The sequence below is a fragment of the Podarcis bocagei genome (genome assembly GCF_964188305.1).
Source record: "Podarcis bocagei genome assembly, chromosome: 7".
NCBI classification, from domain to species: Eukaryota; Metazoa; Chordata; class Lepidosauria; order Squamata; family Lacertidae; genus Podarcis; species Podarcis bocagei.
The window spans coordinates 82,700,725-82,718,762 of record NC_138132.1 but is presented as its reverse complement, the minus strand read 5'-3'; the positions used below and the strand labels follow the sequence as shown (position 1 = coordinate 82,718,762).

The following is an 18,038-nucleotide window of genomic DNA, read 5'->3' as shown; positions in this document are numbered from 1 at the left end:
CGCGCTTAAGTCTCCGCTGGACAGACGGCGCGCCAACGCCATGGAGATGGGCGGCGCGCACGGGTGCCAAAGCGCCCCGGCGCTAAGACCTGCGAGGCGAAGAGAGGAGCGCGGCTAGGACGTCAGGCGGCCGCGTCGTTGGGTCGGCAGCTCCTCCTCCGGCTGCTCCGCCGTCATCAGCCTTCCCGGCGGGGCGGAGGCGCCGTTGTTCCCCGCCGCCGCGAGCTCGGGGTCGGGCGAGAGGGATCCGCGCTGCGCCCTGGAGAGAGGTACGGTGGAACCGGTGGAGAGGCGTTTCGGGGTGCGCTCGTGGCGCACGGAGTGCGCGCGGCTTCGCGGCCCGATCCGGAAGCTCTTTACTCTGGAGTAAACCCAAAGGGTCTCCAGTGAGAGGCTGGCTCCCGAGCAGATGTCTGCCTTGCGTTTTGCAGGGGCTGAAGGTGTTTTTTTTTTGGGGGGGGCAACCTTTAATGGTGCGTTTCGATCAGGCATGTTTACGCAGAGAGAAGCCCCACTGGACTTACTCCCGTGTACGCCCACCGGATTCAAGGAGTCTTTGTTCCAGGTATAATAAGATGCATAGGAACCAACTCCTAAGGGCCAAGGTCCTTTTGGGCCCCCCTAAAATATTTGAGGGGGCTGGCTGGGACCCCCCCCCTCCAAAGTTGATGGGCATGGTCATTCAAATTGTGTATGCCCGCCACGTCTGGGCGGGGCTTACTTGAGCCCCCCCCACCATATTTTATTCAAATTGGCCCCTCTGAAAGGCAATCCTATCTATGGAGTAGCAAAGCATGGGCTGGCGTGGGCGGGGGGGGGGGCGGCGGCAAGGCAAAGCAGCTTGAGGGCACCGGTCTCAGTTGGTTACTTCTGAGCAATCTGCATAAGTTGATGATGATGATCAGAATTTATATACCGCCCTATACCCAGGGGTTGCAGGGTGGTTCACAAAATAAAATCAAGATATAAAATCACAAAATACATAATAAAAATAAAAACAACAACCCAATACCCCCCCCCATTTACATTGCACTGTAAATCCCACTAGCATGCCTAGTGTTGCAGTCTCTAAATTGGGTTCCTTTCAGGTTAACCTTAGGGGGTGGATCCAATTTAAGTTATGCTCAGAGTAGACCCATTGAAATGAATGGACGTCAGTTATACCTATCTACTGTGACTAGGACTAGCTTTGCATGCGACCCCACCTGCTTTTAAAAAGAAAGTTACTAGTCCTCATGGCTAATTTAAGACTGGGTCTACACTGAGTAATACTTGGTTGAATACAATCCAGAATCTCCTCCCTTCCCCTCCTCATATCTCCATGCTATCAGTCTTTCAGGTACCGAGACTCCCTTTGTAACCATCTTTAAAAAGTTGCTGCCGTGATGACCACTTTAACCCGACAGGATCTCAACTTCGGACAAGGTACTGGCATGGTTTTTCTCCAAATTTTTCAGAACAGAAACCTACTTTGACTCCCAGCTCTATTAAAAATCAAGGGGAGGGGAACCCGTGTATCAGGGCTGCGCAACAGACCTGCATCCATCTCCCAGTGACCAACCTTCACCAGTATTTTCGGTAGTGCCTTCCAATTGCACCAAAACAAACACCACCCACTTCATTTTTTATTTAATAATTTTATTTAATAATTATATTTTGTCCATCTGAGGACAGTATAAAACCACAAAAGTACATAATATAATAACAAACAACACAATAACCCTCCACCTGTTACATCCATACCCTTCCCTTCCAGTTGTAGCTGATGTCCTTTCTGAGTTCCTGGAAGTAGCCATTCACCTCATCCTTTATGTCCGAGAAGTCTACCCCACCGGGATCTTTCAGAAAAGGAAAAAATACAATGTACCTGTCCAGGTGAGTGATGTGACTGTCTTTCGGGTGGACCACGCAAACATACCTTTTAAGGTTGGCCAGTTACTCATCATATCATTTTACCGTTATCCGATTCCCAATTGTTATTAAACCGCTTTGCTGCTAAATGCTTTGCTGAAATAATTTTTAAAAAAAATTTAAAAAAATACTTTTCAGGTTTATACATTTCATTAATTTTACAATCATTTTAACATTTCAAAACTTGACTTCCTTCCCCCTCTTTCTGTGGTTCCTTAAAGTTATTTTCTAATAACTTCTGCATATCCAAATTCATTTAATTTGCTCATTTATTTATTTACTTTAAATATATACTCTTATGGAACTGCAGGTTATTACAGAAATCCTGGCAATGTTTTTATCTGTGTGCAATTTGTAGATATTCAAGAAACCATTTTCATTCTTTTATAAAAAGTTTGTTATCTTGATTTCTTATTCTTCCGGTAAGTTTCGCCATTTCTGCATACAGTCAAACCTTGGTTCCTGAATGGCTTAGTTGCCAAACAAATCGGCTCCCGAACGCTGCAAACATGTGTTCCAGTTTGTGGTCGTTTTTCAGAAGCCGGACGTCCCACGCAGCTTCTACTTGATGCAGGAAGCTCCTGCAGCCAATCGGAAGCTGCACCTTGGTGTTCGAACAGTTTCGGGAGTGGAATGGACTCCCGGAACAGATTAAGTTCAAGAACCAAGGTTTTTGTATCCATTCTTCCTAATGCTTTGCTGAAATCAAGTTAAATTATGTCACTCGCATTCCCCCAATCTGCTAATTTGTAACATTTCTTTTAAAAATCAGTCTGGCAGGATTTCCCCCCCTTGACAAAGCCATGCATATTTATATGCAACTTGAGATATTTGTTTGAACAGATGTCCTGCCACCCGGAGCTGAATCAGTACATCCAAGACACACTCCATTGCATCAAACCTTTGCTGGAGAAGGTAAGTTTTTGATGGTCAGCACAAGATCAGGGAATTACTGGAACTCGGTGGTTCATTTTATCCAGCCCCAAGACGTTTTGGTGATGGTAGGTATAATAATATTGGACCAATGTAACTGGGTGTGGGTGTACGCAGACTTTGGTGTTGCACAGAGCTCTTCCGCAAACAGACTCGGAAGTAAGAAAAAAACAAGTTCTTGTCCTCTGCTGCTTTTCAGAATGACGTGGAAAAAGTGGTGGTGGTCATTCTGGACAAGGAGCATCATCCTGTGGAGAGATTTGTCTTTGAAATCACGCAGCCACCCCTGCTGTCTATCAGGTGAGGCCTTTCTGCCCCCAAAAGGCTATACCAAACTTTGCAGAGGCAGTGTGGTGTAGTGGGTAGAGCTTTGTGGCTTGGTGGTGATTTGAACCTGGATCTCCCCGGCGCTGATCCAATGCTCTAACCACTGCAGCATGTTGTCTCTCATCACATGCCTGTATTGAACTAACCACACACTCTTCCAACATCCTGGTTGTGGACAAAGCACCTAAAGGAAAACCTGAATGGAGCAGTCTTATTAATCTGCCTTTCAGAACACGGCTAACTCCAACTCCCATCCCCACTGGCCATGTTGGAAGAGGCTGAGGGGGCTTTTGAACCAAACAATGTTCTCCCCACTCCTGCCTTTACTGCCCCTGGCTGCCCCCATCACATCTCTGCTTCCTCTTAATGTAGAGATGGAGCAGCTGTGGCCCTCTAGATATTGCAAAACTCCAACTCCCATCATCCCCCACCTTTGGCCATGTTGGCGGAAGCTGTTGAGAGCTTCAGTCCAGCAACGTCCTTGACTTAAGAATTTCCACTGTAGAGCTATTTTCAGACTGGAGGCTTCCCCACTGCGGGGGGCAGCACATTTGGAAACGTAAAGAGCTGTTACGCACATTTCACCTTCTCTCCCAATAGGCAAAACATCTACATCTCCAAAAACCAAAACACAGATAAACAACAAAACAACAAAAACAGGCAGTGCTGCTCTGGAAAAAAAAACCCAAAAAAACTTGTCTTAAAAAGAATCTTCCCCCAAAGACCCCCTCCCCCAAGGGGGGGGGGCTGAATGGCTGGTGCCAAGGTTGTGTGTTTCTGACAGTTTTGAGATGCCCACAAGAGTTATTTTGAGGACCCCACCTTTTTCAGATGTCGTATTTTTTGCTCCATAAGACACACCTGACCATAAGACGCACCTAGTTTTTAGAGGAGGAAAACAAGGAAAAAAATATTCTAATCGAAACAGTGGATGTATGATTTTTGTGGTTCATGCTGTGGCCACAGACATGATATGTGATTTGACAGTGAGTTTGGGGTAGCCCAATGCAAAAATCCTGAGAATCCATGTGGATCCGTGCTTTGTAACCATGTTTTTGCGCCATTGCGCCCCCACGAAATAGTGGATGTGTGGTTTTTTTTGTGCAGGCTGTAGCCATGGATATGCTATGCGATCTGATGGTGAATTTGGGGTGACCCAATGCAAAAATCCTGAGGATCTACGTGCTTTTACCTTCCCCCTCCCAGGCAGCCTCCTTTATCGCTAGCCTCCCTTATCTCCCTCCTGATCACTTGCCGATCAGCTGCTCAGCGCCTTCGTTTCAACACCCCCTTTCTTCTTGTTTGCCTTAGCGTCTTTTCCTTAGCTGGCGCAGTTTTTTGTTCCTCCTTTTCTTCCAATTTCTCTCCTCATTGTTTGTTTTAGTATTCCTGTCTCCTCTCCTTGCAAGTTCGCTGTCTTTACCTCCCCCTCCCAGGCAGCCTCCTTTATCGCTAGCGTCCCTTATCTCCCTCCCGATCGCTTGCCAATCATCTGCTCATCAGCTTCGTTTCAACACCCCCTTCCCTCTTTCTTTTAAAAAAAGAAAAAAAGCATGATCTTCTTTTTGCCCCTAGGCAGGGACCATGCATTCGCTCCATAAGACGCACAGACACTTCCCCTTACTTTTTAGGAGGAAAAAAGTACGTCTTATGGAGTGAAAAATACGGTAGCTTTTTAAAATCTATATAACTACATTTCCACCATGTGATTGAGTTCTGCCCTGCCACCTCTTCCTTCCCCAGCTCCGACTCCCTCCTGAACCACGTGGAACAGCTTCTGCGCGCCTTCATTTTGAAAATTAGTGTCTGCGATGCAGTTCTGAACAACAACCCTCCAGGTAGGCCAGCCAACCATGCTTGTGTTTCCAAGTTAGCTTGTTTAGATGTTTTGAGCCTGTTTTCCTCCTCCTCAAATGCAAGACACAAACCATAGGCATGATTTAAATTCCATAAAACCAGCTGGTGTTGTTTTCTTTCTTGTTACTTACCTGCCCTGCAAGCTGTCTCAACCGTTGGCTGGAGCTGCTGTGATGTCACAGCCAAACGATCTTGAGTTGGTGAAATATTCTGCTAGGTGAATATTTATTAGAACTAAGCAGTCTGATAACAGATGAAAATTTAAAGTTACAGTATATTAAGTTAAAGGATCATGAGAAAACAAAGAGGGAAAGAAATTGCTGACTTAAATAATTGAACTGGAATACAAAAAAGGGAGGTATGAGGAGGTCAGGGAAACAAGGATATGAATGTAAGCTTTAGAAAGATTGATTCATTTTCCTTTTCTTCTTTTTAAGTGTTTTTTATTCCTTTTTTGTTTTTTGTATTTTCCTTGTATTTTTGTTTTTTGTTTTTGTGTAATTCATTTTTTCTCTGAAATTTTAATAAATATCATTTTTTTAAAAAATAGAACTAAGCAGTCTGAACATTCTGGCTTGTGCTACCCCAAATTAAACTTTCCTTTTAAAGCAGAGAGATCAAGACAAGAAAATGCCCATTATCTCCCAGCAATCTTGTTCCAACCCAGAAATTACCCTCAGGTTTTGCTCTTTTAAAGCCGTCAAACAAATCTCTTTTGCATCACACAAATAAGCAGATGTTCTTCTTCTGCAGAACCTATTTAATTCCTTAAGGACTAGAATGTTATAGCTTCTTTCCTCCAGTGTGTGCTGAGATAGTCATTATTCCTGAACCCAATTCTAATTTCCATTTTTTATTTTTTAAAAAACCCAACCTGATCAGATCTATCGCCTTTCTGTACTATGATCCCCACTTTAATTGGGGCTAGATGTTCTCCCTCTTCAACAAATATGCCAGTCGCTCAAATTGCTTAGAACCTACGATTCTCTGACGGCTGGGAGAGGGAGAGAGAATACTTTGGAGATTGTCTAGCAATCGTGTACAATGCTCCCTCGCTAATTATGATTTAGTGTAGCAGGACAGCAGCTACGGCTCCTGCAGTTTCTTTCTCCCCTCTCTTCCCAGCTTTTCAAGCTCCCACTACAGAACTGGGGGAAAAGCAGCCATTTAATATGGACCGACGGCTAACACTGAGCTGTCTTGAGTTTCCACCCACAGTTCACAGGGTATTGGCACAGCTTTCAGCATTGCTCTGTTGGCGTCCCAGGACTGTGGGCCTGCTGTAGCCTTGGAGGATGGAGCAAGTTTGTGTTCTCCTGCTCTGGAGGGTAGGACTCGAACCCATGGCTTCTAGTTCCCAGAAAGGAGATTCTCGCTAAACACCAGAAAGAACTTTCTGGCTGTCAGAGCTGTTTTGACAGTGGAACGGACTCCCATGAGAGGTGGAAACCTCCTTCCTTGGAGGTTTTTAAGCAGAGGTTGGCTGGCCACCTGTCATTGATGCTTTATTTTTTTTTTTAATAATTTTTTTGTATTGGTTTTACAAAATTTTTTAAGACAATACAAACATATAAAAAGACATACAAACACGTATAATTTCATAACCTTTTTTTCATAAACCGTGTTTCTCCGACTTCCCCATACCTCCCCTTTCTGCATCCCAATGTCCAAAAGTTTTTAGCAACTCTAAATATATCTGTCAATCCTCTGTCCTCTCAATCTTTCCTTCAATCTAATCTTGTATCGCTGTAACCCTTTCTTACTCAAAACCTTGACATTCTAACATTCAACAAGTTTATAGTAGTCCTTAAGGTAAATTTTAAATTTCTTCCAATCTTCTTCCGCCGTCTCCTTTCCCTGGTCGCGAATTCTGCCAGTCATCTCGGCTAATGTCATATAGTCCATCACTTTCATCTGCCATTCTTCCAGGGTGGGTAGATCTTGTGTCTTCCAATACTTTGCGATGAGTATTCTTGCTGCTGTTGTGGCATACATAAAGAAAGTTCTGTCCTTCTTTGACACCAATTGGCCGACAATGCCCAAGAGAAAGGCCTCTGGTTTTTTAGGGAAAGTACATTTAAGTATCTTTTTCATTTCATTGTATATCATTTCCCAGAAAGCCTTAATCTTCGGGCATGTCCACCAAAGGTGATAGAAAGTGCCTTCAGTTTCTTTACATTTCCAACACTTATTATCAGGCAAATGATAGATTTTTGCTAGCTTGACTGGGGTCATGTACCACCTGTATATCATTTTCATAATGTTTTCCTTTAAGGCATTACATGCCGTGAATTTGATACCGGTGTTCCACAACCATTCCCAGTCAGCAAACATAATGTTATGACCAATGTCCTGTGCCCACTTAATCATAGCCGATTTGACTGTTTCATCTTGTGTATTCCATTTCAGCAGCAAATTATACATTCTTGACAAGTTTTTAGTATTGGGTTCTAACAGTTCAGTCTCTAATTTTGATTTTTCCACCTGAAAGCCAATTTTCCTGTCCTGTTTAAAGGTCTCCATTATTTGGTAATATTGAAGCCAATCTTGTACTTTAGATTTCATTTTCTCATGACTTTGTAATTTCAGTTTATCTCCCTCCTGTTCCAAGATTTCCCAATACTTCGGCCATCCGACCTCCATATTGAGTTTCTTCAATGCCTTAGCCTCCACGGGTGACACCCATCTAGGGGTTTTGTTTTCCCCTGTCATTGATGCTTTAGCTGAGATTCCTGCATTGCAGGGGGTTGGACTAGATGACCCTTGGGGTACCTTCCAATTCTACGATTCCCCAGACTTCTAAAGAGAAACCCCTGTCTCTCCTGCCCTTCTTTCTGGCTTCTAAAAATTCCACCCCACCTTCCTTCCTTCCTTCCTTCCTTCCTTCCTTCCTTCCTCTCTCTCTCTCTCTCTCTCTCTCTCTCTCTCTCTTTCTTTCTCCCCCCTTTCTCTCCCTCCCTCCCTCTTTCTTTCCCTCCCTCCCTCCCTCCCTCCCTCCCTTTCTTTCTCTCTCTCTCTCTCTCTCTCTCTCTCTCTCTCTCTTTCTCCCCCTTTCTCTCCCTCCCTCTTTCTTTCCCTCCCTTCCTCCCTTTCTTTCTTTCTTTCTTTCTTTCTTTCTTTCTTTCTTTCTTTCTATCTATCTTTCTATCTCTCTCCCCCCCCGCCTCTTTCCTTCCTTCCTTCCTTCCTTCCTTCCTTCCTTCCTTCCTTCCTTCCTTCTTTCTCTCCATCTCCCCGTCTCTTTATCTCTCTCTCTCTCTCCCTCTTTCTTTCTTTCTTTCTTTCTTTCTTTCTTCCTTTCTTTCTTTCTCTCTCTCTCTCTCCCTCTCTCTCCCCTTTCTCTCCCTCCCTCCCTTCCTCCCTTTCTTTCTTTCTTTCTTTCTTTCCCTCCCTCCCTCCCTCCATCCCTCCCTCCCTCCCTCCCTCCCTCCCTCTCTCTCTTTCTCTTTCTCTTTCTCTCTCTCTCTCTCTCTCTCTCTCTCTCTCTCTCTCTCTCTCTCTCTCTCCCTCTCTCTCTCCCTGCCTCTTTCTTTCCTTCCTTCCTTCCTTCCTTCCTTCCTTCCTTCCTTCCTTCCTTCCTCCTTCCTTCCTTCCTTCCTCCTTCCTTCCTTCCTTCATTCCTTCCTTCTTTCTTTCTTTCTTTCTTTCTCTCCATCTCCCCCTCTCTTTATCTCTCTCTCTCTCTCTCTCTCTCTCTCTCTCTCTCTCTCTCTCTCTCTCCCTCTTTCTTTCTTTCTCTCTTTCTCTCTCTCTCCCCATCTCTCTCCCTCGCTTTCTCTCTCTCTCTCCTCCTCCCTCTCTCCCTCTCTCCCTCTCTCCCTCCCTCCCTCCCTCCTGGATTCAAAAGCGACATTCCCATCTCTCCTCCTTTTCTAAAGATTCCATCCCACCCACCCCGTCCTCCCTTTCTTTCAGGCTGTACTTTTACCGTCTTGGTGCACACCCGAGAAGCTGCCACTCGCAACATGGAGAAGATCCAAGTGATCAGGGTAGGAGGCGATAGAATACGCGAGTTCTGCAACAGGGAGGGTGCCGTGAATCACGGGAGCCTCTCTCTTCTGCCAGGAAGCTTCTTGGAACTCCTGAATGCCTCAGATGTATTTGGCGAGTCTTCCCATCATTTAAATCTGTGATGGGGAATACTGGACAGCTTTCTATTTTGTCCCCCCCCCCCCATTTTTACAATAAATCTTTATTGTGCTGTTTGTTAAAGTTACAAAACAAAAGAATAAATTAATTGTTTCATCCAAATATATGAAAAGAAAAAGAAAAAATGCAAAAGAAAAGAAAAAACTGAGTGGTTTCTTATTAATTATGTCATTTTGGGCAGCTTTCTGGATGTTGTTTGACTCCAGCTCCCATCACCACCGGCCAGCATGGCCAGTGGTCAGGGATGTTGGGAGTTGGGAGCCCCTTCCTCATTATCTGATTTTTAGAAGACATCTGAAGGCAGCCCTGTTTAGGGAAGTTTCTAATGTCTGTTTGATCGCTTTTTAATTATTATTCTCATTAATTCTGTTGGGAGCCGCCCAGAGGGGCTGGGGCAGGGGTCTGCAACCTTTAAGACAAAAAGAGCCACTTGGACCCGTTTCCGAAGAAAAAAACACCTGGGAGCCGCAAAACCATTGCAACATTTAAAGCATGCACGCCGCTGCCCTCCGATCTGACAGCGGGCGGGAAGGTGACGTCGGGACGGTGCGTAACTAACGTACGCACTGCCCCCATGCGATGTCACAGCCAGTACAGCGCCCGCCACAGTGGGAAGTGTCGGGGCGCACAATGCGCCTCCTCCCCTCACTAGTATCCGTCCCGGAGCCGTGGCAAAGGTATAAAAGAGCCACATGCGGCTCCAGAGCCGCGGGTTGCAGACCCCTGGGCTGGGGAAACCCAGCCAGATGAGTGGGGTATAAATAATAAATTTATTATTATTATTATTATTATTGTTATTGTTATTGTTATTGTTATTGTTATTATTCACTAGTTATTGGCTAAATTGTTTCGGTCCCAGCTCCTTACCCTACTTTTAAGGCCCCACCAGCACCCTTTAACACCACTTTAGAAAGCTGTAGCTCTTCCCAAAGAATCCTGGGACTTGTAGTTTGCAGGTCTCTTATGTTTCTGTCCTGATGAGGCCTTTTTTTGTTAACCGTTTTGAGGTTTTTCTCTACATTCTTGTGGTATAGAAATTTAGTGAAGCGAAATAAAAATATGAAATAAACAAATAAAGCAAATTATTTGCATCTTTAACCCCAGGATTTCCCCTGGATTCTCGCCGATGAGCAAGATGTCCATATGCGTGACCCTCGACTAATCCCACTGAAGACGATGACGTCGGACCTTTTAAAGGCGAGTTCAGCAGGAGGGTGCTGTTTCTTAAAATGAAATTTGTTTGAAGAGCAATTCCTTTTCCCCCTCTGGGACTGTCAGGCTCCTAGATCTGCCAACAAGGCTCACCATCTCAGGTGTGTGTGTGTGTGTGTGTGTGTGTGTGCAACAAGCTTCTGAGACCATCTACACTCAGCAAACAGCTGCCCCATCTTTTATAGCACATGGTTTCTTGGGATTGGCTCTCTGGCCTCAGCTAATATCTGTTGCGTATGTTATGTACTGAAGTTCTCACCCTGGGCCAGCAGGGGGATACTGTAGATAGTTCAGGTCCACATATGCAAATAAGGGATCAAAAGTGATGTTCAGTGATTGGATAGTTACAGAAAGTTGTTACAGTTACGTTGTACTGGAGCTCTATATAAGCAGGCTGACTGAACCCTTCAGTTCAGTTCTGTTCTGGCCTGTGAATAAGCAAGAGTTGTTTGAAGAATCGCTGTGTCATCTGATATGTTCACCCACAACTTAACACTGGCGACGAGGATGGGATCAATGGACATCAGAGCACAGCCAGACGCGGCCACCCTCTGAGATGAGCTGATACACTGAGCGAAATCACTGAACGTCACTTTCAATCCCTTATTTGCATATGTGTACCTGAACTATCTACAGTATCCCCTTGCTGGCCCAGGGTGAGAACTTCTTAACAGCGTATTTAGCAGATTAATTGCACTGCAGAAAGCGTGCTGGGGAGACCACACGTTCAGGAAACAACGAAGAAACGCAAAAATATCTTTTGCTTGGCTTTAATTACAAAAACAAAAACTCCTCTTACATTAAATCTGTAAGTATGACCTATTCACCAGGGTACTGAGAGAGGTACACGCTGCTCTTTATGTACTATGCCCAATTGCTGACACAGCTTAATTAACACAACTTAACTGCACCTCCTATTCTGCTTCACAGCTGTAAAACTAGGTCATGATATTTACTCTGGCCTTTAAAGAGATACACATCTTGTGAAGCAATAATGAACCTTAATATTTAAATAAACCATGCAACAATCTCAAGACCAGATAGGTAATGTTTGCAGCTGTTTCTAATAGAGTGGTACCTCGGGTTGCATACGCTTCAGGATACAGACTCCGCTAACCCAGAAATAGTACCTTGGGTTAATAACTTTGCTTCAGGATGAGAACAGAAATCGTGCTCCGGTGGCGTGGCAGCAGCGGGAGGCCCCATTAGCTAAAGTGGTGCTTCAGGTTAATAACAGTTTCAGGTTAAGAACGGACCTCTGGAACGAATTAAGTACTTAACCCGAGGTACCACTGTATATTGGCTCGAACTTCCTGCAGTTCCCCCTTTTGGCCAGTAGGGGCAGGGTAAGGGACTACAGGACTCCGCATTCTTACCTGCAGTATGTGAGTGGAGCTTTGGCATTTGTGGCCACACCCATCTGCAAGGCGATTGGATGGCAGAATGGGCGAGGCTTAGCTGAACCAAAGTCTCATATAATACCTGCTGCTTAGTTGTCAACCAGCAGTGGGCGGGGCCTGAGCCAGAGGTGGGCGGGGCAAAAGGTTCTAATTGTAGTATTTTATATTACTAGACTGGTTTCTGCATATACTCTCTCCCCATCCTCTGTCCAGGCAAGCAAGAGGCATGTGGTTTACTCCCCACAAATTTTCCAACTTTTAAACGTTTCTTAAACTCAATTAAGATTCTCCCCTTTTTTCTCCTGCATGATGTTTGCTCTAAGGCTGTGTCAGTGTGGACTTCATCCCTTTTTAGTTGCTGAGTAGACCTTAGTTTAGTCAATATTAAATAAAATATATAAAAATTAAAATATTAAAAATTTAATGAAAGTGCTTGAGAGAGAATGAGTTTTATTATTACACCCCTATCTCATCTTCTCAAAGGAGTTCAAGGTGGCGTTTATGGCTCCTCCCACCCTGTTTTACCCTCACAACAACCCTGTGAGGGTGGCCTAGAGGCAGGGACTGGCCCAAGGAGACATTTGGCTGAGTGGACAGTCGAACCCTGGTCTCTTCCAGGCCCTCATCCACGACCCTAACCACTACGCAACACTGCCTTCTGTTTAAAAGCTTTTCTCGTCTGCCTCCATTTACAGATGCAGCTCTACGTGGAAGAGAGAGCCCAAAAAGGCACCTGACTCCCAGCACTTCCTCACCGTACCTTTGGACCTTAAATACTCTCCAGGCGCAAGGCATCTCTGAGCTGTCGCTCGCTCTGCTGCTGTTAACACTGGTGCTAAAAACAGGCGGTCCTTGGTGACTTGGCACACTCTGCCAACCATTCTTCCACAAAATGTGTGCGAGCAAGTTTTTGGTTTTTTTAAAAGCGTTCTTTCTCTTATGTAAGGAGAGAATAGATCCTGGAGGAGCAAACTTTTACCTCCTCTGGCAGGTTTTGTGTGCCTGGGTGCGCACTCAGACCTGAGTGAGGCCTGCCTTTCCAATTTATTGTGCAGAAGGGGGGCTATGTTTGGAGCTTCGAGAGGGGGCTCGCGGTGACTCTGTGTTGTCGTTTGTTTGGGAGCCCGTATGTGTGATTTCTGAAGGTGTCCTGAGTGGACCTCTTGTGACTGTCCACTGTGAGATATATATTTTTTTCTGTTGATCAATAAATAGGAAGCACTTACGTTGTTTGCCAGCTTCTTGTGGGACTCCTGCAAGGAGACTTGAAGTGGGGTACCCCAAAATGACAACAGCTTGACCCCGGGGCTGGGGGGAAACTTTGACCATCTTTTGACCATGTTGCTGGACTCATCCTCTCCTGCGGCTGGGGGCTCTGGGGTCTTGGAAGTCCTTCTCCTATAAAAGCATCCTCCTGCCTCCGCTATCACAAAAACAGTAAAACAAGAGATCTTTTTGAGATGTCTTCGGTACCTTTAGCTACCCTATTTTCCCGAAAATAAGACATCCCCCCAAAATAAGACCTACTTCCAGTTTTGTCTCTCTGTAATATAAGGCACCCCCCTGAGAATAAAGGGATGCGGGTGGCACTGTGGGTTGAACCACAGAGCCTAGGACTTGCCGATCAGAAGGTCAGCGGTTCGAATCCCCGCGACGGGGTGAGCTCCCGTTGCTCGGTCCCTGCTCCTGCCAACCTAGCAGTTCAAAAGCACGTCAAAGTGCAAGTAGATAAATAGGTACCACTCTGGCGGGAAGGTAAACGGCGTTTCTGTGCGCTGCTCTGGTTTGCCAGAAGCGGCTTAGTCATGCTGGCCACATGACCCAGAAGCTGTAGGCCGGCTCCCTTGGCCAATACAGCAAGATGAGTGCCGCAACCCCAGAGTCGTCCGCGACTGGACCTAACGGTCAGGGGTCCCTTTACCTTTACCCGAAAATAAGACCTCCCCGATAATAAGGCCTCCCCCAAACATAGGGCCTCCCCGGAATATAAGGCCCCCGAAGCTACTGTAAGGTGTCTGACTCCTCTGGACCGTAGCAGCGGGCACCGCCACGCAGCTTACGGATTGGCCCCAGCGCAGCCGGAGCTGTTCAGGCAGTGCAAGATCTCTTTAAATCAGAGAGCCCATGCCACTGCCTGGACAAGCTGCCGCCTGCTGCTCGCTGTGCCCTGACGGAGTCTGGCTGACTCACAATTAGACAATAAATGTGTACTGTATTCTTCTTCATGGAAAAATAAGACATCCCCTGAAAATAAGGCCTAGTGCATCTTTGGGAGCAAAAATTAATATAAGACACTGTCTTATTTTCGGGGAAACAGGTATCAGGAAGAGAACAAGAAGTAGCTCGTTGGCCACCAAAGGGCAGCAAGATGCATCCAAGAACATTTGTTGCGTATAGATAAGCCAACAATCACCTACCCACAATGCCTTTCTTTTAATACCACACCCATTTGCAGGAACAGGCAAGCGAGTTCCTTCGATTCAGATGCTGCTGTCAGGAAGGCAAAGGGACTTCCGGAAAAGGGATGTCTTTGGCGTGGTTGTGTTCGATGCTGCTTTCCCGCATTGCAGGGGGTGGAACAAGATGACCCGGGGGGGGGGTATTTCCAACTCAGTTCTATGATTCTTTGGAAGATAACCACCTAGCCGCTGCTTAAATACTGCCAGCAAAGTCTGCCACTTCCCCTATTTCCTCCCTCCCTTTCCCATGTCAGAGATGTCATGATTTGCCACTATTATTACACTGGGCAACAATTTTTTACTTTTTGAATGTTGTCTAGATTTCTACAACTGATTTAGGGTATTTTTGCATTGCTGAATCAGGAAATGGCATCCGTTTCTCTCCATCAGGTCAGGTTTTCTGTAAACTGAATGGTGGGCATTGATAAAGGTAAGTACACGTAAATTGCATGTTGCTTCACCATTTTTCAAACTTTAGGGCTTGAACTTCTGTTTCTTGGAACTCCTGGAATGCTCAGCAGCACAGAGGTCTCTCTTCAGAGTCCAACAGTAGTCAGCCATCATGACTACGTCCCAGCGACCCTGATACCTGGTCTCCATCTCTTTCATGTCCTGATGGAATCTCTCCCCCTGCTCGTCACTCATTGAACCCAGGTTCTCATTAAACCAGTCCATATGTGAAAATAGGTAGTGCATCTTGACGCTCATGTTGCAGCCCAGGTTTCTGAAAGCAGTCAGCATGTTGTTGACAAGTTCTGCGTAGTTTCTGGCCTTATTGTTGCCAAGAAAGTTCTTCACTACCAGAACAAATGCCTTCCACGCTTCCAGCTCCACTTCGTTCATTGAGTTTCCGAACTCTGGATCTCTGATGAGCTGACGGATCTGAGGATCTTCAAAGATGCCAGCTTTCAACTTCTCCATGGTCAATCCTGGAAAAGCCTGGCACAAGTAAATGAAGCAGTCACCATCCTTGTCCAGAGCCTTGGTGAACTGCTTTATTAAGCCGAGCTTGATGTGCAGCGGTGGGAAGCGTATTCTGTCTCTGCCCACCAGAGGGTCGTTGATGACCTTCCTTTCTTTGCAAGGCACCAATTCCTCCCCCACAGGCCAGTCCTTCTTTGTGTAATGCTGAGCACGGTCCCTACTATCCCACATGCACAGAAAACATGGGTACTTGGTGAAGCCAGACTGTTGTCCCAACAAAAAGTTCACCATCTTCAGGTCAACACAAATAAACCACTTATGATGATCATAACCAATTTTCTCCAGCACATACTTCACCACTTCATAGTTCTCCTTCAGTGTACTCGAGTGAGCCAGGGGTATGGAGGCAAACTGGTTGCCGTTGTGTAGCAGAACACATTTCAGTGATTGCTTGCTGCTGTCAATGAACACTCTCCAATCTTTGGGTTCGTACTGTGGCACTCCAAGCTTGAGCAGAAGCTGCGCAATATCTGCACAGTACACCAAGTCCTCCTCTTCCGAGAAAATACGGAGGTACTCTTGATGCCTGTTGCGCAAGAAGCTGATGTGAGCACTGTCAGAGAGGAGGTTTTTTTCCTTCAATCTGGATGCCAACAGTTCGGCAGAGTCCTTTGACAAGCTGAGGTCGTGAACTAGATCATTCAACTCCTTTTGGGAAAATGGATGTGGAGCATCATCTTCAAGAACCACTTCTTCTTCATGTCCTTCAACACCGGAGGCATCTTCGTTACTAATGTCAAGAAGTTCTCCGAAGACAGGCACTGGAATTTCATCACAATGAGCTACAGGACGACGTGCTGATTGAAGATCAGGATACTTCGTGGGGCGGCTGCCCCATTAACTTAGTTTTGATCCCCCAACTTTATGCTTTGCTGGACCAATTTATGGAAGATTTCGAGGTTTTATGACTTCAAACTGATCCCTTTTCGACATAATCACCCAGAACTATCGGACCTGAATACTTCTTGTCATTAAAATAATCATTTCCAATCAAAACAATTATTTGACAAGGCATTTACCCCCACCAACTTCTTCTAAAATGCTCCACACAAGCGTACATGTGAACAAAAACGTAAAAAAAGACATGTGGCCATAGCTCAAAAACTTGACCTGATTGAGCAAAACCAATGTGATTTTTGGATTCAGCGCATCAGATTCATCCTAAATCAGCTGAAAAAACGCAGACAACAAATTTGTTGTTGACCAGTGTTATTTGTTGAATTTATATACCTATCTACAACCATCATCTCTTGCCACCCTCTCCTTACTTCCCTCCAGCTTCATTTGCCCCCTGTTCCTACCACACCTTTCTTAGGCTGCTCGTTTACCCCCACTGTTCATTTTGCCTTGGGTCACTCTTATCTGCAGCGGTGGCTTCCAACAAAGATTAAAAATACATTAAAATGTCACACTTTAAAAATTTCCCTAAACAGCTGCCTTCAGATGTCTTCTAAATGTCAGGTATTTGTTTATTTCTTTGACATCTGATGGGAGGGCGTTCCACAGGGTGAGCGCCACTACCGAGAAGGCCCTCTGCCTGGTTCCCTGTAGCTTTGCTTCTCGCAGGGAGGGAACAGCCAGAAGGTCCTCGGTGCTGGACCTCAGTGTCCGGGCTGGACGGTGAGGGTGGAGACACTCCTTCAGGTATACTGGGCCGAGGCTGTTTAGGGCTTTAAAGGTCAGCACCAATACTTTGAATTGTGCTCGGACACGTACTGGGAGCCAATGTAGGTCTTTCAGAACTGGTGTTATATGGTCTCGGCGGCCGCTCCCAGTCACCAGTTTAGCTGCCGCATTCTGGATTAGTTGTAGTTTCTGGGTCCCCTTCAAAGGTAGCCCCACATAGAGCGCATTTCAGTAGTCCACGCAGGAGATAACTAGAGCATGCACCACTCTGGCAAGACAGTCTGCGGGCAGGTAGGGTCTCAGCCTGCGTACCAGATGGAGCTGGTGGGCAGCTGCCTTGGACACAGAATTGACCTGCACCTCCATGGACAGCTGTGAGTCCAAAATGACTCCCAGGCTGCACACCTGGTCCTTCAGGGGCACAGTTACCCCATTCAGGACCAGGGAGTCCTCCATACCAGCCCACCCCCTGTCCCCCAAGAACAGTACTTCTGTCTTGTCAGGATTCAACCTCAATCCATTAGCCGCCATCCATCCTCCAACTGCCTCCAGGCACAAACACAGGACCTTCACCGCCTTCACTGGTTCCGATTTAAAAGAGAGGTAGAGCTGGGTATCATCCGCATATTGATGAACACCCAGCCCAAACCCCCTGATGATCTCTCCCAGCAGCTTCATGTAGATGTTAAAAAGCATGGGGGAGAGGACGGAACCCTGAGGCACCCCACAAGTGAGAGCCCAGGGGTCTGAACACTCATCCTCCAACACTACTTTGTGGACACGGCCCAGGAGGAACTGTGAAACCACTGTATAACAGTACTCCCAGCTCCTCTAGACGGTCCAGAAGGATGTTATGATCGATTGCATCAAAAGCCGCTGAGAGATCCAGCAGATCTAGAAAACAGCTTTCACCTTTGTCCCTAGCCCGCCAGAGATCATCAAACAGCGCGACCAAGGCAGTTTCAGTCCCATGATGAGGCCTGAATCCCGGATGGAAGGGATCCAAATGGTCCGCATCCTCCAGGCGTGCCTGGAGTTGTTCAGCAACCACCCGCTCAGTCACTATGTCCAAGAATGGACATTTGAGACTGGGCAATAATTGCCCATATTGGCCGGGTCTGTGGATGTTTTTTAAAGAGGCGGTTTAATGACCACCTCTTTCAGAGGGTCTGGGAAGGCT

The 18,038-nt window shown here is 46.0% G+C and overlaps 1 protein-coding gene and 1 long non-coding RNA gene across 4 annotated transcripts; one reads left to right on the top strand and one right to left on the bottom strand.

Moving 5' to 3' along the window:
• The first annotated feature begins 116 nt into the window (after positions 1 to 116).
• Positions 117 to 13,014, top strand: MAD2L2 (mitotic arrest deficient 2 like 2). Of its 3 annotated transcripts, none has more exons than XM_081203269.1 (9): positions 117 to 269; positions 1,332 to 1,425; positions 1,757 to 1,875; positions 2,755 to 2,826; positions 3,044 to 3,144; positions 4,915 to 5,009; positions 8,944 to 9,017; positions 10,282 to 10,374; positions 12,485 to 13,014. In XM_081203269.1, exons 2-9 carry the CDS (start codon positions 1,386 to 1,388, stop codon positions 12,524 to 12,526), a joined length of 636 nt encoding a protein of 211 aa, XP_081059395.1. In that variant the 5' UTR covers positions 117 to 269; positions 1,332 to 1,385; the 3' UTR covers positions 12,527 to 13,014. The 3 variants fall into 3 exon arrangements, with proteins under 3 accessions (XP_081059395.1, XP_081059396.1, XP_081059397.1); XM_081203270.1 differs by lacking the exon at positions 117 to 269 and adding an exon at positions 286 to 440; XM_081203271.1 differs by lacking the exon at positions 117 to 269 and adding an exon at positions 447 to 565.
• Positions 12,796 to 14,877, bottom strand: LOC308592096. Its single transcript, XR_014010372.1, has 2 exons — positions 13,930 to 14,877; positions 12,796 to 13,893 (listed from the first exon to the last, which is right to left on the bottom strand). It is a non-coding gene; the product is annotated as an uncharacterized lncRNA (long non-coding RNA).
• Between the last annotated feature and the right edge of the window lie 3,161 nt (positions 14,878 to 18,038).